The 26,334-nt window shown below is 41.6% G+C and overlaps 1 protein-coding gene across 1 annotated transcript; it reads left to right on the top strand.

Annotated features, from left to right (window-relative positions):
• The first annotated feature begins 1,905 nt into the window (after positions 1–1,905).
• syt17 (synaptotagmin XVII) lies at positions 1,906–26,282 on the top strand. The gene is made up of 8 exons (XM_061232344.1): positions 1,906–2,172; positions 6,387–6,404; positions 7,816–7,964; positions 12,988–13,136; positions 13,259–13,881; positions 18,010–18,130; positions 18,211–18,366; positions 23,445–26,282. Exons 1-8 carry the CDS (start codon positions 2,158–2,160, stop codon positions 23,639–23,641), a joined length of 1,428 nt encoding a protein of 475 aa, XP_061088328.1. The 5' UTR covers positions 1,906–2,157; the 3' UTR covers positions 23,642–26,282.
• Positions 26,283–26,334: the final 52 nt, after the last annotated feature.

Below are 26,334 nucleotides of genomic sequence, written 5' to 3'. Positions count from 1 at the left end.
CTCAGAATGGCTATATTTTGGTCCAGTCGAGGTCTGGGTAATGGAGGCTTGCAATGTTAGTGTTGTACTTGCTCCAGCAGTCCTAGGCTTACATGGAATAGGTGATTATGTCTGGGCGGACTGGCAGTACAGCCACAGCCACTGAAATGGTTGCATATACATCAAAACGGTCTCAGGTGCCATAGCTTATGAGCCTGATGGAGGGCAAGGGACATTCTCCCTCCCAGAAGCTCATGTCATTAAATGGGCGGCAGAGAAGGGGATGGTATGGGTGGTGTTCTTCCAATGACCCATTCAGCAGAAAACTTTTTTTCAGAGATCCTAAAGTCCAGTATGAGCTTACATGTGGCCCTTTTGGTACTTTGTCTTTGTCTGTATTTTTGAGACACAAATAAATGTAGGCATTATGACAGCTGTATTACAGTTGGAAGAGCTATGGCCACTTCAGACTGAAAACTAACTAACTCAACTGTGTTCCTCCTCCGGTGGGATTATAAATGCCACGCGTCCACATGTCACTGCATAGTCATGCGAAAGCGACCGCAGAGCCACGCAAGCCCACACTGTCCCACCTCTGACTCATCGCTCCAGGTCTAGCCAGAGAAATGTATGCGCATAATACTGTAAACAAGCAGATGCTGATTCTGACTGCTTTTCTACTGGACCCACAGGCCTTGTCTTTTCTTTGCCATGGAATGAAAAAAAAATAATATATTTTTTAATGTGGTCATTCCCCTGCTGTAATGAGATAGGATATTCAAAAGAAAGATACAACACTATTCTTTTATCATCAGTACTAGAAGTCACTAGCTAATTTTTTCCGATATGGCTGTTGTATAACGACTTCCTGCAACATGTTAAACAAATAGCGTGTTCAGTATTCTGCATTGCTTTCTTTGAAGAAAATATTTTTATTTTGAGGCTGTATTTTGAAAATGTATTTTCAACACCAGAGGTCACTATAATCCTTCTTTTTTTCTCAATTGTTTATTTCCTTTACAGAAGAGAGGCATCTGTTTACGGAAATAATGTCATAATGTCAACCTATTTTCCTTGTTAGAATGCGTAATAGGTAATGAATTATGAGACAGTATGCTGTGATGAATGCATTTACATTGAGATGAAACTGAACGGTCATATTTAACAAAGACAATTATTAAGATGTTCAGAAATGCTTTTGAAAAACAATATTTATCTTAAATGTTGTCTGAAAGAAAAAGGATAAATGAAAACATCTGCAACCTATAAGTATTATACTCAGCAAAATAGGCAGGTCTCTTACAAGGGCAAGGTTACTATGTACTGACACAGCAACAGGTGATGGGTCCTATTGTCTCCATGGAAACGTACTTTTACCTTGGTTTCATGCATTAAACAGTCCACCAGCTCAGGTTACTGCCCTCAGCCGAAAGTAAGTACTCCAGACGCTTATGCGTGCACTCACACCTACAATCCCCTACTGCTACCCCTGACACTGCACCTTGAAGCCCAGACAGAGCCCTACATTTTGTTGTGGTCACAGATACCCAGTAAATGTGCCTCAGTCTCTTACTTTCAGCCTTTTCTCTGTTATGGGGACATTGGTGTAGACAGTGACTATATCCCACATATATGAAAGGCATATAAACATTAATGCCAGGAGGGGCTTCTGTAAGCCTGGGTGACTCATTGTCTCCCAGATACAATGAGATACAGGGAGGGGAAATATGGGGAGGATGAGAGGTGACAGAGCAGCACAGGGATTAGAGAAAAGCGAGCATCTTGTTTCAACTGTGAGGAGTGGGAGAGAGAGAGGGAGAGAGAGAGAGAGAGAGAGAGAGAGAGACAGAGAGAGAGAGGGAGAGAGAGAGAGAGGGAGAGAGAGCAGTTGAGTGGGGATGGGGATGTAGAATAGAAGGGGGAGAGACAGAACAGAGAGAGAGAGAGAGTGTGTGAGAGAGAGATAGGTTGTGTGGTTGTAATGTGTTGGGGGGTGTGTGTGTAACTCTTGGCATGGACTGTGTGAGGATGGAGAAAGGTACTATCAGGGCTTGGGAGAATTAACTCCTTCACTCAATAATTATTTCCCCTTTTTTTAAAAAAAGGCAAAGTGGACGCAGATGAGGAACATGCTGTCCTGGCTGGGCTGTGACATAGTGGGGTGAGAGTGAAGTGAAGATGGCGTATATACAGGTAAGTTCCGGCGACTAGATCACCTAGACTAACCCAGAGCATACAGTGCACTCACATACTCGCTCACACATGCACACACAGACAGCAGGAATCGTATATCATAACCTGATCTTATATTCTAATCTTATATTTCTGCCACATCCCTCAGTGCACCTGCCATATCTCTCCTGCTTTCATTTTATTTTCAAGGTCTTATTTCTTATTATGTTGCATATGCATTCATGCACCAGATGGCTTTCATTAGGGATATAAGAGAGATAAAATCCTCATTTTTAATACTATTGGCTGATTACTATTGTTTTATAGGCATGTCAATTTTGTTTGATGCAGTAGACTATATAGTTTAAGTATTACTGAGATAATGTTGTTGCTTTTCATGGTTTCAGTATTGATACCGGTCAAATATTAGAGTAAGAGTTACTATATACTTATGTAAAAGGCAGGAGTAAATGCATGTATTTGACCAGGAAAAAATTTTTACTTCTGTACATTTTCATTGAGAGCTCGCAGAGATTCCAACAGGTTGCAGGGCCTCAGTAGATTCTGTAATGGAGACAATTTCATTTGAAATGAAAAAGTAACTTCTGATTAAATGTCTTGTCTACATGTGTCTTTTATATATGTGAGTGCATTTGTGTATATGTGTACTTGTGTGTATGCATGTGTACATGGCATGTCTTTGTGTGTGCATGTGTGTGTGTTTTGGCTGTGTGGTTGCGGGCATGTAGATGGGCCTGTGCATGAGTGTTTCTTGTATGCATTTTGAGTGCATATATGAGTGCATATATTTCACATTAAGTCACAGTACATGTGCCTTCCCTCGGGCAAGTCTATGTCTGTGTGTCTGCTGTGACTAGCAATCCCTGCCTGTCAGCTGAATGCTGTGTTATGCTTGGCTGCAACTGGTTCAGTGGTTTTGTTTTGCCCAGCTGTAGCAGTTTCTGTGCCTCTGAGGACCAGAGTGTATCCAAAACCAGTACTCTCTAGCCTCTGGTTGAGGGTCCATCAGCTTAGAGTGAGCAGCAAGAGAGGGAGTGGGAGGGGACTCGGTGCTCATGCCGCTGTTGCCGTGGCTACAGCTACAGCTAATTGCAAGGACAAGAGCAGTCTGGTGACAAGGAGACCAGAAGCCCAGGGGCTGCATCTGGGAGGAGCCTGGTTGGGGAAGACACAAACGCATGCACACACACACACACTTGCAGCTCAGACACAGAAAAAAACCGCAGTCAGAAACAGATCTGCCACTGGGGCTGAAAACAAAAAAAAACACCCTTGCATTTCCATAGATCATGTGTCTCAGCATGAAACAGATCACAGAATATATGGATATGTTATATAAATATGTCATAATTATTTAGATGAGTTTGAGTAAAGTTAAACAATCTGCAAATGTGCAAGGTGACAACAGGTTCTTGTTGTATGTAAACAAGATAATTGTATTAAATAACGCTATTCAGCTATAGTTACAATAATCAGCTTCCAAATATAACAGTTTTGACAGGAATAAAATAAAGTAGTCAGTAATTGTAGTGTTCTGTTGCGATCACTTGATAATGTGCAGTTGTGCATGTTGGAAGTACAGCGGGCTCCAGATTTATTGGCACCCTTGATAAATATGTGTAAAAATTACTGTAATCTAAAAAAATGATGCAGTTATTGATATAAGCTTTATTTTCCAACATGAGTAGTGTGCTTTTTTAACGATTCAATGGAATCAACCACAGTCTTAAAAATTTCAATTAAAACATACATTTCCCCAAAAAAACAGGTTCCACAATTATTGCCACCTCTGGTTTAATACTTTGTGCAAACACTACTGGCAAAGATGACAGCCACAAATCTGTTCCTAGAATTTGTGATAAGGCTAGAACGGAACTTTTCAGAATCATTGATATCCTTGGATTTGCGCTTATGGACCTCCCTTTTCAGTTCAGAACCCAGTTCAGAATCATTATTTTCACTAAACCATTTCTGTGTGGATTTTGATGTATGTTTGGAGTCATTGTCCTGCAGGACAATCTACCTTTGACCAAGTCTCAGCTTCCTTGCAGAGACAACCAGATTTTCTCATACTTTGCTGAATTAATTTAGCCATTGATCTTAAGTAGTGCCCCTCGACTACTGGCAGCAAAATTACTCAAAAAAATGAATCACCCACCTCCATATTTTACAGTAGGTATGAGGTGTTTCTCCTTCTATGCATTCCTCTTTTCCCACCAAACATGTTGATGGTGTGTATGGCCGAAATGTTACATTTTGGTTTGACCATAGGACTTCCAGTAATAATTGCTGCAAGGATGATAAGAATGTTAAGATGAGAATGATAAGAATAGAATAACGACCAAGGCACTCTTGATTTGGGCGCGTTAAACAACCTTTATTATACGGATAATGCATAGGCAAAAATTTAAATACAAGCACAACTCGTTAAGCATACAGACCTTCCTCAGGGTGAATAAGCAGATGAGGCGTCGTCAGGTTGACTTTGTTTATTGTGCTCAGTTTGTGTATTCCTTCCAAAGAGTTTGTTGGTATGGAGGTGCCATTTTATGGTTCATTTTGAGATATGGTCACCCCAAAATGCAACGAATCCCGGCAATTCTTTGTGTAGCTATTCATTACCAAGCTAAATAAATAAACTGTTTTATAAAAACAAGATATCGCCTACTGTGCGCTGCCAATATTTTTTTTCTTTTTTCTTATTTTTTATTATTAAGTAATATTGAATACAGAGCATATTCAAGTGACAATCATCAATCATTTTCTATTACAGCGCTGCCACGATTTAACCAGTTCCGTTCCCAAATTGTAACGTTATTTCACTAATGACAGATAGTTTCCGGTATTGTAGCTTAGTTTAGCACGTACCCAATACAATAACGTTATAGTTCGTTATAGTTGGCTTGTATAAAATGTAAATTTCCACAACGTGAACACTCTCCGTTTTCCTGGCAAAACACAATAAGCAGGTCTAACTGTTTTCATTGTATTATTAGGCTTTAGAAAAGTAGCTAGCTAAGCAAGTGACCATATTAGGTAACGTCAGCGGATGCATCAGCCTTTTGTAGTTCGTGAGTTTGTGAACTTGTACCAGTATCCTTAAATGCAAACTTTTTTTTCTTACTCAATATTTTTGGGTAGGCTATGTATACTGTCTATTTTGCCATAACGTCAGCTAGTTGTAGGCACATAGAGCGTATCAGAATTCAGTGGGAAGGCTATATGAAGATTACTGAGCTCGCTAACGTCAATAAGTTAGCTGGATAAATTCACCGAGTTACCAACCCTTCCAAAACTGGAATATGGATTGAAGTTAAACAGCTGTTCCTAGTTTTACTCGGTGAATTTCTCCAGCTAAAGCAGTTCAAAAAGCAGCCTGCTTGTGATATATAGTCAGGTCCATGAATATTTGGACATTGACAAAGTTATTGTTATTTTAGCTGTCTACCACAGGAAATTGGAGTTTGGAGTAAATTGAATATGTGCAGACTTTCAGCTTTAATTTGAGGGTATTTACATCTAAATAGGGTGATCGGTGTTGAAATTACAGCCTTTTTTTTATACATAGTCCCCTTGGTTGCATCTCCTTTGCATGCCATGACTTCCTGATGTCTGTGACCTATCAACATCAACTGAGTTTGGATGTCTTATTTTCAGGTTGTCCTACAAGCGCTAGTAAAACTTTGCATGTGAATGGATTAGTATGGCAATTATGCTGATATAGTAGGCTATAGAACACCTGAATGGCTTTAAGTCATAAAGGGTCCAAGGTATCAAATTAGCCTCAAAGCATTATACTGTTGTCAGATATGCAGCAGAAATAAAAGTATATTGTTTGCATATGTTTGAACATAACATATAGAACATAACATGTAGATTATTCTGCAGCCTTTTTTATTAAGGGTGCCAATAATTCAGAAATAAAGGTACGGAAGGTCCCTAAAAAGGTACAAATGTTTGTTGCTGGGACAGTACCCTATAGGAATACAATTGTACCCATTGCCAGCAAAAAGTACTCATTTGTACCCAAAGAGTACATTACTGTACTTTCATGGTACAATTGGGAAGAACAAAAATGTAATGCCACTGTCACTTTATTTCTGAGAGTGTGGAGCCCACTGTATGTCCATTGAATCTAAGCTGTCATTTTGCTTTCCCTCTCTCCTCCATCCCTTTTCTAAAATGGCTTTTTCTGCGGCTGTGAAAAAGGACAGTTGGAACCCATCAATGAGGTAAGAGCAAGGTACAATGAAGATTAGTCTATATCTTATTCAGTCTTGTAAATACATGGTTACAAAGCGCATACCAAAGCTGACTCTGATGAATTTGCTGAGTCAGATGTACACTAGACTACAACTACCACATGCCACAGTTCTGCTGAAGCATGCAGACATGGTCAAGAGGTTGTTTTTGAACTGGTTTTGAGCTGGTTTTCAGACCAGTGGAGAAGAAATGTGATCTAAGTGACTATGACCGTGGAATTATTATTGGTGACAGATAGGGTGGTTTGAGTATGTCAGAAACTGCTGATCTCCTTAGATCTTCACACACAACAGTCTTTAGAGTTTGATGAGAATGGTGCGAGAATCAAAAAACCTCCAGTGAGCAGCAGTTCTGCGGACAAAAGCACGTTGGAGAGACTGGTCGAAGCTGACAGGAAGATGACAGTAACACAAATAACCATGCATTACGACACTGGTATGCAGAAGCACACACAACATGTCAAACCTCAATATGGATATGCTATTGCAGCAGAAGACCAATAGGTACAAAAATAAGTCTTATAAATACCTAAGTGCTCAGTGAGTGATTTTGCAAGCCCTTCTACCTTCTATCAAATATTGAAATAATACAAATAATATCAAATGCAATTTGAAAACTAATTTTGATACTGGTCATGAAGTGAATTGTAATTCCAATCTTCGTTGGTCATCGGAGGAATAGTGATTGCTTTTTTAAGCAAACCTTGGCATGAATGCCTGAAATGATCTGTGCTTGCAAAGAGAATAGAAACACAAGAGAAGTGTTTGAGTCATAAACAGGCAGTTTTCCTTCATGTGTTTGTTCAGGAAGTTGTAAATGTTTGTTCAGGGCACTTTGTTGTCAGGAAGCAGGTGATTCATGCTGTTTACTATGTGTCACCACAGTGAAAACTCACTCAGGATTGGGTACAAGAGGAAGGCATGAATATTTAAAAGTCTATGCATACATTTAATGTGGAGAAGTATAACACTGGAAAACCCTCGCATTAAGAGGAAAGTTACATTGGCCAATCCAAGATTAGACTACACCGTATTCCATTAACAGTGGAGCTCCTTCTGTATGTATGAACAGAATGCTCTGTGACCTTTTATAGCAATCCATCCTATCACCAACATGGAATTATATTCACACCTCAAGTCAATTTATTGAGAAAACATGCTGGAGAAAACATGAACTGTGTGTTCATTTGTTCTTACTGTGCATTAAAATATATTCCTAAATCTTGGTCTGCCATCACAGAGACTCTTCTCAAAATCTTAACCTTGCACTTGGTCTGGTTTTATATAGGAAGATAAGCCCAAATGATTGCTGACATAAAGGTTATAAGAGTTTAATAACATCAAGTGTTATCTGTTCCTTGTCTGTCCATGCAATGTCCAGGGTCTGTTGTCCAAATTATCCAACTTCCTGCTGTGTCGCTGGACCTGTCAATCATGCTGGCAGTCCTGCTGGGAGTGCAGCTGCTGTCAGCCCAATGATGAAGAAGTGGAGATTTTGGGTCCCTTTCCAGCACAGACCCCATCCTGGCTGTAAGTTTCCCTGCATGCAGGTCCAGTGCATAAATTAAGCTGACATAATTTATTTTTTAATTGATGCTTTTATCCAAAGTGACTTGCACTTGATTAGACTAAGCAGGGGACAACCTGAAAGGCCCAACAAATGTGCAGATCATATCATGGCTACCACTGGGGCTTGAACCACCAACCTTTCCGGATCCCAGTCCCTTAGCCACTAGGCTGCAGTATTATAGATGCATCTATTTTACAGAGGCCATCTATAATTTAAACAGATTTCAGAGACTGAATTCCTTGATGCATTATCGTTGCATTAAAATCTTCCATCCTCAGTCCCTGGGCAGGTGTACAAAAATATAAGTGCACATGCATAAAACCGACATTATATACAATATTATCTATACAACAATACAGCAACAGCAGGCACATTGCAGTACAGTGCATGCATGTAGTCCGATTACAAATCCGGTATTGCAAGTTTGAGTGTGTTACAAGATTAAAATGAGGGAGGATGGGTTTAATTGTCCTTGATCTCTAAAGAAAAGGTTTAAAGTCTGAGTAGGGTCACAGTAGGTTTTGAGATTAGTTGAAGAGGGACTACCAGTCCTTAATTGCATGAAACTGACTGTGCAAATCGGGTGTGTTTCTACAAGGAAGCACCATAATCACCTCTCTCTTCCGATGATCCTTCTGACTGCTCCTGTAAGTGGTGTGATATAATCGTTTAAAGGTGCAGTTAGCCATTGTCTTGCCAGTTATACTTCAGGATGATAAATAGCCATATTTACAAAGCCCAATAAAGCAATTGGCTGGGATACCAGGCAACCCCCTGCCAAAGTGCTACTGGGTCGATAAATTTACATTTCATGTAAAATGCATCTTCCAAAGCACTGTGTCCCTATCACTTTACTGCGACATTTGTCCAACTTTGCCCAAAGGATGTACTGCCCCCAAGCAACCAACTTTCCATAGAAACTTGTTTTTTTCCAGGTATTGAGTGGCTGGAGCCCTCTAGCAGGCCTTTCTGCTGATAATGACCTGAGCTGAGTGTTCATTAACTGTCATTCGGTTGTGACCAATCTGCTGAAAAATGGCCTGCCTATGGCCTCATATATCTGTAATTTGGTTTCATTTGAGGAAGCAAATGTAGTGCTTCTGTAAAGAGCACACAAATTCCCATGGGACAGCAGCTTGCCTGTGAGGACAGATGAGTAACATCCAGGCTTTAGCGTGGCACATCTCTTCTCAGTTGATCAGGCAGGGACAGGGCTGTGAGTCATCGCCTGTGGGTGCGGTGTGCAAATTAGACGATCCTGGAGAACTCCTCGTTTACTGTAAGGCTTCCTCAAGATAGCTTGCAAAACTTCCTGTGCATTATCTCCTGCTGAAACTGTACAGCACAAACGTACCCATGGGATAGATTTGGAACAGGAGAGATCGATTTTTAATGGTGTAACTGAATACTTGCATTAAGAATAGTGGAAGTCATTGTATATTATATTTCTATTAGCATACTATTTTACAGGATGGTAGCAATTCTGGTAGTGTGATTTGTTTAGAATACCTCATACTGCATGTGTTGCAGTTTGATTTAATTTGATAAAGAATTACACCATTAATTGTGTGCTGTGGTAAATTACTGCTGGTGGGCTAAAAGTCCAGTGAACTGCATTAGCTGCACTACTAATTCTTCTTCTTCTTTTTATTATTCTTCTCATTATTATAAGCAGCAGCATCAACAGTAATATGGTGAAGTAATATCACTGAAATATTATCAGCTGTAGTGGGAGCAGCAGGTGCACAGTGTTGCTGTGCAAGAATAATGTTAATGTGCAAGAATAAAAAAACTGTGCACTTGCTGTGCAATATTACCATGCATTACCAGCTGCATTTATTACAATACATTGATACAATATCTGATCAGCTGGTGCAGTCGGATGCTACTTTGCAGTCAGACAGTGCTTTGTATGGTGTGTCTTGATAAGCATAATATCAAGCAAGGTCTCATAAGATGAAAGCGTATGTGTAAAACAAGCAATTTCATGTTGTTTGTACATTTTTTCCAGTGACCCATTATTGAATCTTTGTAATGTTTGAATATTATGAACCACAGGCATCTTGATCAAAGCGTTGCAATTCTTCAGAGAACAAGCATTATTGTTTGCATGCATGTCTTCGTAACTCAACGGAAATGCAATAACAAAGTGGATGTGTAATAATCATTTGAAACAACTTTAATAAAACAGGGCTTTGCATTTTCTCAGCAGACTCATTGTATTTAGTGGCTTGGTGGGGGCCAGCCAGTAGGTGTCAGCCCTGTCTGAAGAGCCAATGGAAAATTCTAGATTATTTTATGGGAAAACCCAGATCATGCTTTGTTTGTAAACATATTCAGGCTTGATGGAAGTATTTATTGATTTCTGTCTTTGTTGCAGTTTTGTCACCCAGCAGCAGCGATGAGGAAATTATTTCATAACTGTATAATCTCCATGCGCAGCATTTGCCTAATGAGAAATGCTGTAATAGCACTGGAATTCTTTTGGATAGTCATGCCAATCAACACATAATAAAATAACAAAACTTTAGAGTTGGACTTTTTCTGTGTTGCATTTTAGATTCTGCTTAGTTTACCATTTTAATGTAGTCATCTCAGAAACCCCAGATCATTATAATTCAGTGACATTGTGTCTATTTTGTACAGCACTGGACCAGGCAATTTCTGTTTGCAATTAAGGATTTGTTTTATATATTCACCGAAGTGTCTGATTACTTGCTGGCTGTATAATGGCTGGTATTGGGTTGGGTTTTGTGGTTTAAAGCTAAAAAAAGTACTCAGTGTCACTCCAAAGCTTGTACCGAGATTATTTTGTTTTATGCCTACATAGGCTAAACTAATAGGCAGATGAATCCTAAAGCATCTATTGACAATTATAAACATACAAATCCGTTTTATATCCTGCCAGAATGTATTTCCTTCTCAGTTTCAAAGAGGTGCAAACTATTCAATCCCGGGCCAGAATGATATGTCTTAGATGCATCTGTTCTGGCTAAGACATTGCATACCACACTGCTCATGTTGTTGCATGCTTTGCGTTGGCAAAGATACTTGGAAACTTAAACTGAAGCTATGATTACACCCTGTGATTGCCTTTATATTAACCACTGCAAAGTCAGCTTGTCACCTTATACAAAAAATATCTAAAATACCCATAAACTGTCATGACAAATAAAAATGCATTCCAAATCATCCCTCTAATATCTGAATAATGGTTTTGTCCACCTTCTTCAGGGATCCTGCATCAAGTCACCACCTTGACGTCATTATTGCATTAATTAATATATTTGTATTTGTGTGTGTGTGTGTGTGTGTTTATGTGTATGTGTATGTGTGTGTGTGTGTGTATGTGTGTGTGTGTGTTTATGTGTATGTGTATGTGTATGTGTGTGTGTGTGTGTGTTTATGTGTATGTGTATGTGTATGTGTGTGTGTGTGTGTTTATGTGTATGTGAATGTGTGTGTTTATGTGTATGTGTGTGTGTGTGTGTGTGTTTATGTGTAGGTGTGTGTGTGTGTGTATGTGTGTGTATGTGTGTGTTGGGGGGATGTACTGTATGCTTTAAGTCTGGTTCTGTTACTGAGCGCGTTATTGAGATGCCGTCTTTTCTGGCAGCAGCAGTGAGTGGTGCTCTTTTCAGCCTCCTTATATTTCCACAGCACAGCTCTGGGGATTGCAGTTTCTCTGGGAGTGCAGTTCCTCTGCAGTGACCTGTGCTTACAACACTGCTCTGGGTTCAGAGACTGGGCTGGAGTCACTGAAAATAAGGAGCAGATTGAAAGCTGCACTGTTCTGGTTAAAATCGGTTGTATCATTCCTGGCATTTACTTGAAACAGCGCAACCTCTCCAGGAAGATAAATCCTCTTACTGGTACATGTCGTGTGTTCTGAAGTTTTGGCATTGCAGTTGTTATCGCACATGCAGGTCTTGATTCTTCAACAGACCCTCTCTCCTTTTCCTGCAGTTTCCAGACAAGCAGCTTTCAACCCCTGTTAGTTTATTCTGCCTTGCAAAGCCATGTGTTTCAGATTGCATAGTCAAACCTCCCCGGGAACAGAAATCATGGACACAGTGGCTCCCCTACGCTTCCTAAGGAGTGCCAGGAGACCAGGCCTCCACTAAGAAATGTGCTGAAAAGCAAAATAGTCATATCTTTAAATTAGTACAACATTGAGGCACAAAAACTGTTAGGAACAGCAACACTGCTGGACTCAAAGTGCCCAAGGACACACTTATTTATAACTGGCAAGGATTTCCTGGCTAGGGTATTTTTATTTTTATAGATCTGCATATGCACATTTAAAATGCAAAAAAACAAGCCTTTGTTCTTTGTTGACTCTGTATTACTTATACTGTTTATCCACATGAAAAATTTAGCATTTTCCAAGATTTTGTCTGTTCTTTAAAATGATGTTTTGTACTGTCTTGATCTGATACCATTTGTATTCATTAAGGCTTCACTAGGCAGCAAAGAACTTTGTATGAAAAGGATATACTGTTATGACAGAGCAGCATTGTGTCTTACGTGTATAACAACAAAATCAATACCCTCTCTTCAGGAGTTGTATCTCAAAATGAGGTGCCTTCTGTCCAGTTCAATGAGGCCACACTTGCTGCTCAACATTTACATATGTTCATATATATCTTCATTTTTCCATTTTAGTCATTTAACAGACACTTTTCTCCAAGTGAGTAAGGTCCTCATCAAGTGAAAAGCCTCTCATCTCAAAATTCCAGCTAATACTAGCAGTGTTTCAGTTGTGTTCTTTCAACACTTCTAGCTGGTCATAGCTGGTCTGTGGCTGGTCAAAGCTGATCCGTGGCTGGTCAAAGCTGGTTAAGCTGGTATAGCTGGTGGCCAAAGTGTTGAACTATTGGCTGGTCAGCTTGTGAACAGCTGATTGAAAACACAGCCCAGGCTGGTTTAAGCTGGAATTTTCAGCAGGGAAAGTTAATCGCAGTGCTCACTTCTGTCATTCAGGGTCAATGACTGCAATGGTGAGAAAGAAGCAAATTCAGAGGTATTGGCTTATGACCCCCCTGCTACACCCCAGGACAGCTCTCCAGACAGGCATGGTTCAGGTTCTGAGGCATCCCGCTCCACCTACAGCTTGGCTCGAAGGGTGTCCAGTGAGTTCCTCTCATGCTCAGACCTCTCATTCTTCAGAAACAATTTCCAGCGTTATGGGTGGACTACTATTACAGTGTCGGTGTAGCAACTGTTCAGTTCATTCTCTACTTTCCTCTGTCAGGTCTTGAGGCTCAAAGGCCCAGTTCTCCCCTGGTGGACATCAAGCCCATCGAGTTTTGGGCCATGGGTTCCAGGAAGGAGGCTGTCCAGCCTGCGGTTTTGCGGAAGGCCTACGCGGCGTCCGAGGACTACTCCCGAACGCTGGAGCCACGGCTGTACTCGGTGGACTCCAGCGGCGACGACGTGGACTCGCTGACGGACGACGAGATCCTGCTGCGCTACCAGCTGGGCATGATGCACTTCAGCACGCAGTACGACCTCGTCCACAACCACCTGAACGTGCGGGTCATCGAGGCGCGTGACTTGCCCCTGCCTGTCTCCTGCGACACCGCCCGCCAGGACATGGCCCATTCCAACCCGTACGTGAAGATGAGCCTGCTGCCCGACCACAAGAACTCCCGGCAGACGGGCGTCAAGCGCAAGACTCAGAACCCCGTCTTCGAGGAGCGATTCACATTCAAGCTGCCCTTCCTGGAGGCACAGCGTCGCACGTTGCTGCTCTCTGTCGTTGACTTTGACAAATTCTCCCGCCACTGTGTCATCGGCAAGGTGGCCATGCCCCTCAGCGAGGTGGACCTGGTCAAAGGTGGACACTGGTGGAAGGCCCTGGTGCCCAGCTCTCAGGTATGACTCACATTGTTTTTTATTACGCTGCCAGGCTTTGGACTGCCTTATGTGTCATACTCCCACTCACCCCAATTAAGTCTTTGGGGGATTAGAGTTGTGCAAGCAGGTAGAAGTGATGTGACAGGGCACTGCTTTTGTGTGGAAATGGCTAAAGCAGAAAATACAACTTTTCCATTCTGGGTCATTAGCTTCCCGTTATTGTAAAGCTGGATTTAGTAGCTATTGACATAAAGGTCTACGGTCTAACCCCATTTTATTCAAGCGGACACAAAGAAGCATCTTTCTACTGTGATTTTTTAAATGTGAATACACCAAAATATCTCTGTGCTGTGAAGTTGGGGTGGCTGCTTGATTGAGGTTGCATATTACATGTGTCATTTTAAGAATGTCATCAAGTCTGAGAATGGTTTCTTTTCTCCATACACTGATTACATTGCATTTGTCCTGCATTCATTGCTTAAATTATTAATGACATAAGTTTTTATGTCAGTACGTTCTTCACTCAGAAATGATTCTTAAAAACAACAGAAATTCATTGTTGGCCTGGCATAATATAACACTAAATATAAGGGTGCTGAAGACGTAATGGCATGGTATAACCGGTAGGCCTATATGTTGCTGTCCACTGAAAAAACACCATCTTTAGCAGCAATAACTGCACTTCCTGTATATAGTCTTTTTTTATAGAGGAATTTTAGCCCACTTTTCTTTGCAGAACTCTTTTAATTCAGACAAATTCTTGGTTATTTACTAGTTGGCTGATTGAGGGAGTGAAAATTTAACTTAAAAGATTCAAATGTAATGGATTTTTCGACTGTCCAGTATGAATAATGTGATTTTTCCAGATACCACTACTGTCCACAACTACTGCAGGCCAATATTCTTTGACAGGGAAACATATTTTAACAAAAAAACTGCATATTTTAGCTGATGTGTACAGTGCCTGTGTGTCTTGTGAGCTCGAAGGAGTACTAACAGTCCCCTGCATTCGGATTCCAGGATATTCAATGTAGACTTTATTTCTTTGTTTTCTTTTGCGTCTGTACTTAGTCTAGCTCATGTTTTGATTTATTTGCCTTGATTGCAGTAAATTATGCCATTGCACGTGTTATTACTACACACTGCCTCTTAGAGGGGCGAGGAATTGAGGCACCGGATAAAGATGGTGGAATGAATACACGCCTGTTCATTGCACAACTATGGTGTCAGAAGTGCCTGTGAGGTGAACACTCAGAATAGCTACAAGTCATGGAACTGCTAAAAAAACCCCACAGACAATGAACCATGATTTCTGTGAATTGGAGATGATGGATTCAACAGTTTGAGCTGTACTTGTGTGTAAGCAAAAAAGCCGGTGAAGCTACAATGCTCACTGTTACTTCACTGCAGAGGTGAGCAAGCACAAGGACTGTAGGACTCATTCACATTCTCTGAAGAGGACACTGATTGAATGTATCATTGTGAATCTACCCACTACAGTGCCCATACTGGGTCTGAAAGACTGTGTAAATCTTGATGCAGTCAGTCAGACTGATTAGGAGTGTGTGTAAGAAGAACACCATTGTGGAGGAGCACTGAGATGTGTTCAACGGCATAGGGTGGCTGGCTGAGCCATATAACATCTAAATAAAACCTGAAACCTCAGTTGTGCATGCGACAGAATAATACCAGCAGCACTTTCTGAAAGGCGGTTGGACCCACACATTGGGTCAATTCTGTGGTCATCATAGAGACATGTGCCTAGAAAGACATGTGCCAGACAATATTTTCAAATCCATTGATCAAGTCACGAGTAAGCTGGCTGGAGCATCACGGTTCAGTATGTTGGATGCAAGCTGGAGCTACTGGCAAATCAGAGGAATCATTACCTCCTTCAACATGCCATTTGGAAGATACCAATCAGGGAAGGGGCAAATATTTTTCATGGCACTCTACCTGTATGACTGATCTAAACAGTGATTATGATTGGAATATAGCTTATTGGTGATCATAATCACTGTTTAGATCATTATTGCATTTTGTATTATAGAACATAGCTTAGCTAACATTTAGACCTCATGAATGAAGTGATGCTATGTCACCTACATGGCAGTGCTTAGTCAGTTTTAGTATGTGTTGTTTTAGTAACATGCATTTTTCATTGAAACCATTTTCACCCCGTTCATTTAAGGTAGCACATTATTGGCCATGAGTTATATTGTAGCACTAAATTCATAGCTATTTGCATAGCCCCTATTAAATAGTTTGCCACCCAGTAGGTAGCTGTGTGGCAGGTTTTTTGTTTGTTTTTGTTACTCCTCATGCATTGGCTTCTGACTCTGTTAGCTATGATTTATCTGCATTATAGTCCAGTGCATGTCTCAACTGGTTATTGTTGACCACTTATTTTCTTATTTTTCAATCACAAATTTGCTGGCAATATACCACACAACAGATGTAATGATGTACACTTTGTGAGGTAAATTGAGGGGCCCACTCCAGTTAAGAGGAATACATTACACAATCCAGTCAGTTAAATGGCAGGCTTGCTTTCTGACAGGAGATACTGTCCTAAAAATCTGAGCATTCTTGTATGTGTAGGGGTATTTGTCGTAGCAATAGACATAGATTAATAGTACCATTTGTGGCCTTTAATATTATTGCTGATGAAAAAGAAGGTTTAGTTATTGTTATAGGCAGTGTGTGAATTATACCATGGTAATTGGGGGAGCTCCCTCTCAACACCCACATAATGTCCATGAAAAGCAAAGATGAGAGGCTTTCCTCTGGCATCCTATTGCGAGACTTGCTGTCTGTGTTATTTACAGCAGAAAATCCTCTCTCGCATTCAGCAGGCGGAAGTGGGAATGACGCACCCAATTTTACCCAGCTAGCTCAGTAATCATACCCCCTGGACAACTGGTTAGCTCACAACTGGAATTATTGTGAGATTGGTCAGACTGGTCGAATGGCTGAGCTTATTTAGCATTACTCCCAGCATTTGCAGACCTAACCAACAACAAACACATTTGTGACACGTCTCTTATTTGTGGATCATGTCGCACACATACAACATTTATTATGTCTCTCAAATCTGTCAATGTTTTAAAGAAATCGGGGGAGCTGAGCTCCCTGTTGCTCCCCCATAATTTGCACTCTGGTTATAGGCAAACATTTATGCCCTCCAGTAGGATTAGCCAATATACGTATATGCCCCAAATGCGTCCATAGCTTTTTTACTCTTTGTGACCTTAGCATCAAGTATGTAGCACAATTGCAGCACAGTTGCAGATGATGGAACCCCAGGCCCTCAGAGATTCTTGTACCCCATTGGTATTATTTTCACTACTCCTGCACTTTATGTAGACTACTGCTACAATACTCATTGTATTGTGATCTCAGATCATGCTTCACTCACTCTGGAAATGTCTTTCCCCTCTGAAATGATCAGTTAAATTTATCTTCTTAAAAATACATTTTGTCTCCTGCTACTAAAGGAATTGGCTGGGAGGCACTGAAAGCCTATCCATGGGGGGGCCAAATTATCGCTGCACTGCACTCAGAATAAACATTTCACGAAGTACCTACCAGAGCTGACAAAGCAGATTCTTCATTTTGATAAACAACATGCCAACTCTCTCCACTCCAGGTCTTCTGAAGAACATATGAACATACCGTATGTCACATCTATGCATGAAATTGATAGCTGATGTCACACCATGGTTATATTAATTCAAACATCGTATTCAAAAATCCAGCAGAGCGGGGTGTTGGGGTGTAGGGACCATGGCCTGAAAGTATATGGTGCAGCCCCATTAGTAGCATGTGTGTGTGTGTTTGCCCTTTGAATTGCTTTCAAAAGGGAGACACACAAAATTGCTATCATGTGCAAAACTGTACTATGTGTTACATACTAGATGGATTACCCATTTTGCTAGCTGTAATAATGCCAGTGCAGTGTACTTTTTGTGTGTGATTGCTCTGTTTACACTCGGTCCTTTTACTCGGCTTTACACAATATGTACTGGGATTTTTACATGTTGCCCCCCCCCACAAATATGGAAGCATATGATATGCAAGTGACAATGCATACCGGAGATCTCTGTGCGATCTCTGATGTTGACATTATTCCCACTGTCATTCCAGAACGAGGTGGAGCTGGGTGAGCTGCTGTTGTCCCTCACCTACCTGCCCAGTGCTGGAAGGCTCAACGTGGACATTATACGAGCCAAGCAACTTCTGCAGACTGACATGTGCCAGGGCTCAGGTACTGCTGCCGCTCTATCTGCGACATTCACTGTATGGAGTACTTACCACTCCATCTTCAACCATGACTCTCTTCCACAGATCCCTTTGTCAAGGTCCAGCTGGTGACGGGCCTCAAACTGGTGAAGACCAAAAAGACGTCCTGCATGAGGGGCACCATTGACCCGTTTTACAACGAGTCCTTCAGCTTCCGCGTTGCCCAGGAGGAACTGAACGAAGTGAGCCTGGTGTTCTCAGGTACAGGGCCGCCACATTGCTCCTTGTCCAATCAGTGCCCCCGAGTGTGAGTGATGTCATAGTGAAAAAGTAGCTGGGTCCCCAGCTGAACTTCCACCTTGCGTGGCTCTAATTAACTTGATTTAAATGGTGACAGCAGTTACCCGATTAATGCTGTTGGCTGTCTGCCCAGTCACAGGTCATAAGCTGTATTAACAGTCAGGACTTAGATTCTGTAGATGTAGAACTGATATGGGGCAGAGGACACATATTGCTTCCATGAACTATGTGGTCATTATTTTAACTGTAGTGTAAGGTCATGTAATGATGCCATACTGATCAGAAGAAAAGGTAATATTACTGGATAAAATAAAATATATACGTATATACACTCACCAAGCACTTTATTAGGTATTTATTAGACTTCTACTGCAGTAGCCTATCCACTGTGATGCATTGTGTGTTCAGAGATGCTCTTCTGCATACCACTGTTATTACAACAGTGTGGTTATTTGTGTTACTGTCACCTTCCTGTCAGCTTTGACCAGTCTGGCCCTTCTCCTCGACCATCTCTCATTAACAGCTGCTCACTGGATTTTGTTTTTTTGCACCATTCATTGCAGACTAGTGTGTGTGAAAATTCCGGGAGATCAGTCGTTTCTGAGATACTCAAACCACCTTGTCTGCCACCAGCAATCATTCCATGGTCACTGAGATCACATTTTTTCCACATTTAGCTGAAGCTCCTGACCCATATGTACATGATTGTATGCACTGTACAGCTGTCACATAATTGGCTGATTAGATAATCGCATGAATAAGTAGGTGTAATACAGTAAACATTTTCTGAATAAAGTGCTTGGTGAATGCATATTAAGAGCTTATTTCACAGTGTCATTAGTATGATATTTCTGCTTGTGGTATTTGTGTATAATAGTGGTATCATACTGTAATTAGGGCCACTAATTAGTCTCCACCATGTGACCTGCATGATTTGAACTTGTATTTCAGTGGTTATCCTCCAGGGGTACATTTCTAAAAACAATTAATTGATGTAATATGGGGAGGAATGAAAGCGAACATAGATAGAATTTTGAATGTTGCAAAACGTGTCGTTGAGCCGTTGGGAGTGTAGCTTTCTGTCGTCGGTCAGCTCTTTGGCTTTCCGCCCCGGCTCTCTCGTACAATTGCTCCCTCATCCGTAGTTCCCCTGTCTCAGACACCTACTGCGGGAAACAGCACACATTTAATTCATCATGTAGTGAGTCTACTTAACCGAGCATCATATTTTTTTTTTTTGTAAATTTACACGTGTAACCAGTAGTTATATGTTTTTGAGTGCAGGGTTTTTTTGGGCTAACATCATTGAACATCCCTGAAACCCAGTGCAAAGTTGGTCTGCAAACATGGAAGTACAGACAATGTAAGAATACAATGAAATGAACTGTCAAAAACGATGTGTGAGGAGGACACTGTCAGTGCTCTTCATAAGTAAAGGAACGAGTCCTCGTTGGTGCTTTCATTATCCTTTTAATTTGTGCCACAGTGGCTCCTGAGGGGGTGGCTGCAGAGTCAGCCATAACTGTTCATCTGTGGAGACACTAATCACAATGCATAAATGCCAGGAAACATTCTCTTCCATATTCAGTAGTCTCTGAATGTCTCATGGGCACAGTACAAAGAGAAACATTTCACTGACACTCCATTTAATGGTTTGTGGGAGCGCTCAACGCCCATAAAATGCTTATGAAAACCAGTGACAGCATGTTAAGGGATGACACTTAGACCCGTTTAGCAGATGATGCACAAGTCACAAGGTGAACCTGCACAGCACAACAGGGCAGGTCTCCTGGGCCGGTATGAACTTCATATCTGCGTACACTTGGCTCAGTTTGAGTGGGAGGTGACTTTACCCTCATTAGGGGGGCTGCTGTAGAGGTGGGGTGTGGGGGTGCGCCCCTGACTTGGTGTCCAGTGTTCGCTCTGATCTGCCACACAAAGAGAAGCATGCAATTAGGGGAGGATTGGCAGCTCTTCCCTGTAGTGCATCTGTCGTCCCCCCCCCCCCCGTCCCCCCCCGCTGCCTGTTTGATGAGGTAGATACAACGCTTCTGCTGCAGGTGAAATAGGCTGTCTGTTTATCATACTGTGTCAGCTTTGCCAAGAGGGCCTTAGTCTTAAAATAAATTATCCTGGCTCATGTCAATCTTACATGTACCACACCCAAGCGGCCCAAGCTCATTTCCTGGTCTTGTTGTGAGACGTTGCTCACTAGTGCCAGTGCAATTGCCTCTAGAATATTGTTCTAGAATCAGGGACAGTTTACATCTCTGCCGATTCGCTGTATCTCACATGCTTAGTGGACGACCCAGACTGTCCCCCTTTTCCCTACTGGCCAGTCTATGGCTCCCAATTTGTGGAGCCTGAAAATGTCAGTTCTGTGGTGTCAAAACTTTTTTCACAAGCCCATAGAAAGTACTCTTGAGCAAGGTGTTACCCTGAATTATCTCAGTATACAGTATACCCCACTGTGGCCATGCATAATATATCATAATACAATAGGATGTAAATGTAAGCTGTACAATTTGTGATTTCTTGTCACAACATTGTTCCTGAAAAACCCTTTGTTGTTTTTCTTTAGGCAAGCAGTGAGATGTTAGCAAGCTCTGTCTGTTCCCCAGCTCACGCATTAAGCAGCATATTCTGCCTAGTACAGGTGCACTTTACCATTATTTGGAACAGAGTCACTTCTGCTTCTTTGCATTCTTCCTGGCTGATTACTAGCAGATAAAAGCAAAATGAATGCCAGCATGCAGTCAGAGGGGAAAGTGTGTCCATGCTGCATTTGTCCCTGCTGCTTGGTTCTGGATGGCTCTTCTCCTTCCTCCTTCCTGGTGTCTTTGCAAGGCTGGGCTGGACAGGTGGACACGTGGCTTGTTACCGAGACGTTGCTGTTTCATAGCCCATTGAGAACAGACTGGAGCGGACAGAAGAAACTTATGCACCTGCTAAATTGTGCATAAGTGTCATTTTAAAGGCTGTTCATAAGTGAAATGTCATATAACTATATTTTTATAGTATTATTTCTCCACATGTTTATACATACTGTATACAGTAGTACATACATGCACACAAATGTACACATGCATATACAGTACATCACAAAAACTTGGTAAAACTCGGTAAGTCTTGGCTTAATTTTCTTCACTTGTTCTGCGATGAGGCATTCAGTGTTGGATAGCTGTAAGTTACCGAATGTGAAAATATCCACCCATGTCCATGGGCCGCTCGTCCTCACAAGCTGGGATGCCCTGAATCACATTCCTCGCCATGATCCGTCAACCAAAATACGCTCTATATTCCGTCCGCTGCTGACTCATGCAACATTAAAACGAATACACTTCGCGTCATATAGCAATAAAAACGCAGGGGCTGAGACGAAGAGGACATGGTCAAGAGAGGATGATCGAGGGCCTCATAAAATCGCAGCGCACCTGGCCCCTGTTTCGACATCAGAATGCCCATCCATCTTAACACTGATGCTAAAATGCTCTTGCCTCTATGGGGCACTACTGCTAGATGGATGGACTGTCGGTCAACTAATGATGTGCCTGTAATGTAAAGATGTATAGTTGATATATGTAAAGACACAAAGGTGGTATATATTCTCCTGTCTGTTCAGAGTGAATAGGAGAAGCACATAACTCAGTATTACACAAGTAATGTAGCTATACAGGCAACCTTCAGGCCACTCTACTCGGTGCAGTAAAACTGATGGATGGCTTCACTTTAGTCAGGCTGCCTAGCCTTTCTGCATTCCATTCCAAGTCTGTGCAGCAGGAGATAGGGGTGTTGTCAACTTCACTTGAAGGAAATGATTGCACTGATATTTTTTTCAGTAAGCAGCTTCATAATTTGTTTAATAAAAAAGACTCATCTCAAGTTTCTGTACCACTAAATGTGGTGGCAATATGGAGATTTATTTATTTTCTACAATATTTTTCCTTTTTTCCCCCTCAATTTGGAATCACAAAATGTGCTGTTCCAGTGCATCATCAATGAACTGGCACCTGTTTTGAATACCGTAGGCCACACAGCACTACGAGACAACTAACCCCAGTCTGAGTGTGAAAACACAACTGGAGCTGCACTAAGAACAGCTTTGTGTAGAACACCTGAGCAACCCTGGCTGGCTTATATCCACCCTACTCCATGGACTCCAGGACGAAGCTGACTGTGTCCCACTGCTCCTGACTCCCCAGCTGATGGCATTGTCAAGGCTCAAACCTTCAATTTTCTGGACTATAGAGCCTTGCCTGTTGTTGTAACTGAGCCATACACAGCCTGAAAGCAACTTTTCCAAGACTATTTGCTTGATAGTCACAGAAAACAATCAAAAACAAGGTTCAGCATTGTTACGAATTTAAGGTTGAGTTCTCACGCTTTGTGCTTTCATGGTCATTGGATTCCATGGGAAAACAGTGCAAGATAGAGGAAGCTAATGCTGGATTGGACATGCTTTTGATGTGTGACAGAAGGATAATCTCTTGTGTTTTCTCTCAGTTCATGTGTTGCTTTTGCCTGCTGACTGCAATTCGCCTCTGCTTGCCCTGTGTTGGCAGCAACAATGAGATTGTTGCCTTTGGAAAGCCCCGCAGGGAAGCTGCCTCTGTGTTTTGGGACAAATGTCTCTCTCTGTTCTCTGCTCCTTCTATCACTCTGCCGCCAATAATAGAATGGATCATTTGGCCCACGTGCAAAAACATTGATCTTATTTACTAGCAACCTGATGAAATGAAGAAAAGGCATACTCTGACCTCACTCCATTAAGAGAATTGGATTTCAGAATAAAATGCCGGAAAGGGAGAGATGGACAGTAGTAAAGAATAGATATTGCACATGAATTGCTTTGACATTTGCTAGTGGTTCAGTTCGCTGGGCACTGTAGGATTAGGAATGTACAGTGTTCCCATCACTTTCAGTCTTTTCAGTGTTCAGTTTCTTCAGCTTGGTTCAGGTTAGCATTGTGTGCTGTGTGACCGCTGACCTGGCTGACCAGTGACCTGGCTGACCTGGCTGTTCCGGTCTCTCTTCCCCAGTGTATGGCCATAACATGAAGAGCAGCAACGACTTCGTTGGGCGGATTGTGATTGGCCAGTTCTCCACCGGCCCTCCCGAAACTAACCACTGGCGCCGGCTTCTGGACTCCCAGCGCACCCCGGTGGAGCAGTGGCACAGCCTGCGCTCCCGTGCGGAGTGCGACCGCGTCTCCCTCGCCTCGCTGGAAGTCACGTGATGACCTCCAACATCAGGGATTGGCGTGTACAGTGCCCTCCATATTGTTTGGGACAAAGACCCATTATTTATTTATTTGCATCTGTACACCACACTTTGAGAATTGTAATAAGACATGTAACCACATGTGATTGAAGTTTTTTATTACAAATCTCAAAATTTGGAGGACAGAGGCAAATATATAAATGGGTCTTTGTCCCAAACATTATGGAGGGCACTGTATGTGTAGGATTAGGTATAGGGACAGGGGTGGGCCTGTGGGTATGTATAATGAGGGTGGGCATTTTAACAACAGACAACCACAACCATGTCAGGGATCGCCGGAGATTAGGGGGCCTACAAATAGATAAAGATCGGCTAGATATTGACTTATCTAGAAATCGATGTTCCACATCAGTGCTGACAGTTTGAAATATTTGGGTGCCTTCCAAACCCACCACAGCTTTACGTGTAGACCTCACATCCCTTTAAAAATGTACCTGGAGTGGTTTTTTTTTGTTGTCGTTGTTGTTACAAACAACGCAGAACCAAATGTCTATTCTCAACATTCTTTCTATGACATTCTTACTACCTGACATAAGCAAAATACGACCTCATCATCACTTCTGGAAAAACAAAAAGAAGACAGACAGACAGACTGGTCGCACATAGTGGTAGTGGAGTGGTAGTACAGAATAAGGTGCTTCATTTTATTGTACTAATTGTTGATAATCTATCTTTAGGCTTTGGAAATTAAAGAATTTCTCCCCAAAAGTAACTATTTCCTCAAGTTGGGCTAAATGGACTGTCCAGCAAGCAGACATGGAGTCGATTGTTGCTGTGGTTCCTGCCCATCTCTGACAATCAGTAAGAAAAGAACACTGTGCAGCCTCAATGTGACATCTCCCATCGTTCGGTCTGTCCAAAGGAGGCAGTGGACTGTGTGGTGGCTCTGCAGCATATGTGGGAGTTTAGAGTGTTTGTCTGTGCTGTTTTATTGCAAGGCTTCACTGGTATTGAATGTATTCCACAAGAGGCACACATCCCAGGCTATTCATTCTTGTTGTTGGGTAAGTGAGAACAAGATCCTTCTGTCAATTCATATATATCATTGCCTCTGATGTTGACAGTGTTTTTTAAACCGAGTCACCCTTGTGTTCTGTTGAAGCCTGCTGTGACCCTCATTGTGTAGAAGTGTTAAGTTAGTGTTACAATATCAGGGTATTCAGAAATACCAGCACCAAATGACATGACTCCCAATAGACAATGTGTGTGACTTGTAAATGTGTTGTGATCATTCAGTTTTGCTGCAAGCTATACCATTCTGCCAATACCAGTACTAGTGTAGATTACCTGACAAGAGTGAAACCCAATACTGTGGTTATAAAAAAAGAAGAAAGTGATTTTACTGTGCCAGTAAATTTAATTAATTATTTATTTAAAAATATAGAAATACATATTTAGATATATTTATCCCACACATATATATATATATATATTTATTACTTTTTCTGAATACAAAGAATATATACAGTATATTGAACAAATTGATGTTAATATTTGTTTGATATTGTGAAGAAAAGAGGAGCGAGGTGTAAATGTACATCTTCACCGATGTCTGTGGACAGAAACCTTCTGTGATGTGAGAATTGTAATTGTCTGTCCTTGATTGAGAGTTTAGGTCTTTGTGGCTCCTCTGTCTCCTGAGATCTGTGTCTCCAGTACCACCCAGTGGTAGCTGAAAATGGGCTTGAAGAGAGATCATTTGCAGGGAACTGCCAGTGCCCAATGATTAACAAACATGTGCAGGAATGCTATGGAAGAGGCTCTCATGGACATGGAGGAATACCTTCCCCTCCCAAACCCACTCCTCTGCCCGCCGGTACCTTTCCTGAACTCCAATTCCCACAGTTCCTTTCCTTGGCCTTAAATTGAATGTTGGGAAAAGGTAGAAACAGAAATTGTGTCGATGGTTGGAGCAGATCAACAGAAACCCTTTAAGATGTTCCTCCCTCTGTGTCCTGGACAGTGGGAAACCTGTGCTGTATTTGACAAAGTTATAAGCTGTTTTGTAATGTATTGAAATTGTCCCTGTTATTAAGCTTCTATTTGTCCATGTTTGTGCAAATCCATTGTAATTGTGCCTCATTGTTCATCCTACAGAAAGTCATATTGGACTGCTTTGCAATAAATGCTTGGGACACCTGCTGCTAACTCTGTACCCATATCTTCATTGTATGGACATCAATTTAGCTCCATTTTTGTACCTGCATTTCATGACTTAGAGCTCTACACTCAAACGTCTGCCATCAAACAATAGTGACCAATTAAATCATGTTTTAAACGAAACCCTTAATCAGAATGTCACAATACTTAGTATCCAAAGATTTCTTTAACGTCTTTCAAAGGGCATCACTACTTGGAGAAGTTTAGGTGAAACAATCTTTTCTGAGGCTGTGCACTTTGGTCCATATCTGTATGTCATTGTGAGTAACTGAGAGCTCTACAGAATCCATTTCAGCTCCTGTCTGTCTGTAATAAGTCCTGTCTTTTCTGTTGCCCTGTTGTGCTGCTGCTCAGTGACCACTTCCTGTGCACTGGGCAAAACCTTTAACTCAGATGGTTTACATTTGAATAAACTTAAATGGTAAAGTGACATGAAATGCAGCAGATAATAAAGGGTCTTGAATTACCTCTCACCTTTCACATCCTACC

Source organism: Conger conger, chromosome 2 (genome assembly GCF_963514075.1).
Source record: "Conger conger chromosome 2, fConCon1.1, whole genome shotgun sequence".
NCBI lineage: Eukaryota > Metazoa > Chordata > Actinopteri > Anguilliformes > Congridae > Conger > Conger conger.
This window is presented reverse-complemented; position numbering and strand designations above follow the sequence as displayed.

What these genes read in the sequence shown, in the direction of transcription:
- syt17 (XM_061232344.1), top strand. An exon ending in TGACATGTGCCAGGGCTCAG is followed by an intron (nt 18,131 to 18,210) that starts GTACTGCTGCCG and finishes TCTCTTCCACAG; the next exon opens with ATCCCTTTGTCAAGGTCCAG. An exon ending in AGTGAGCCTGGTGTTCTCAG is followed by an intron (nt 18,367 to 23,444) that starts GTACAGGGCCGC and finishes TCTCTTCCCCAG; the next exon opens with TGTATGGCCATAACATGAAG.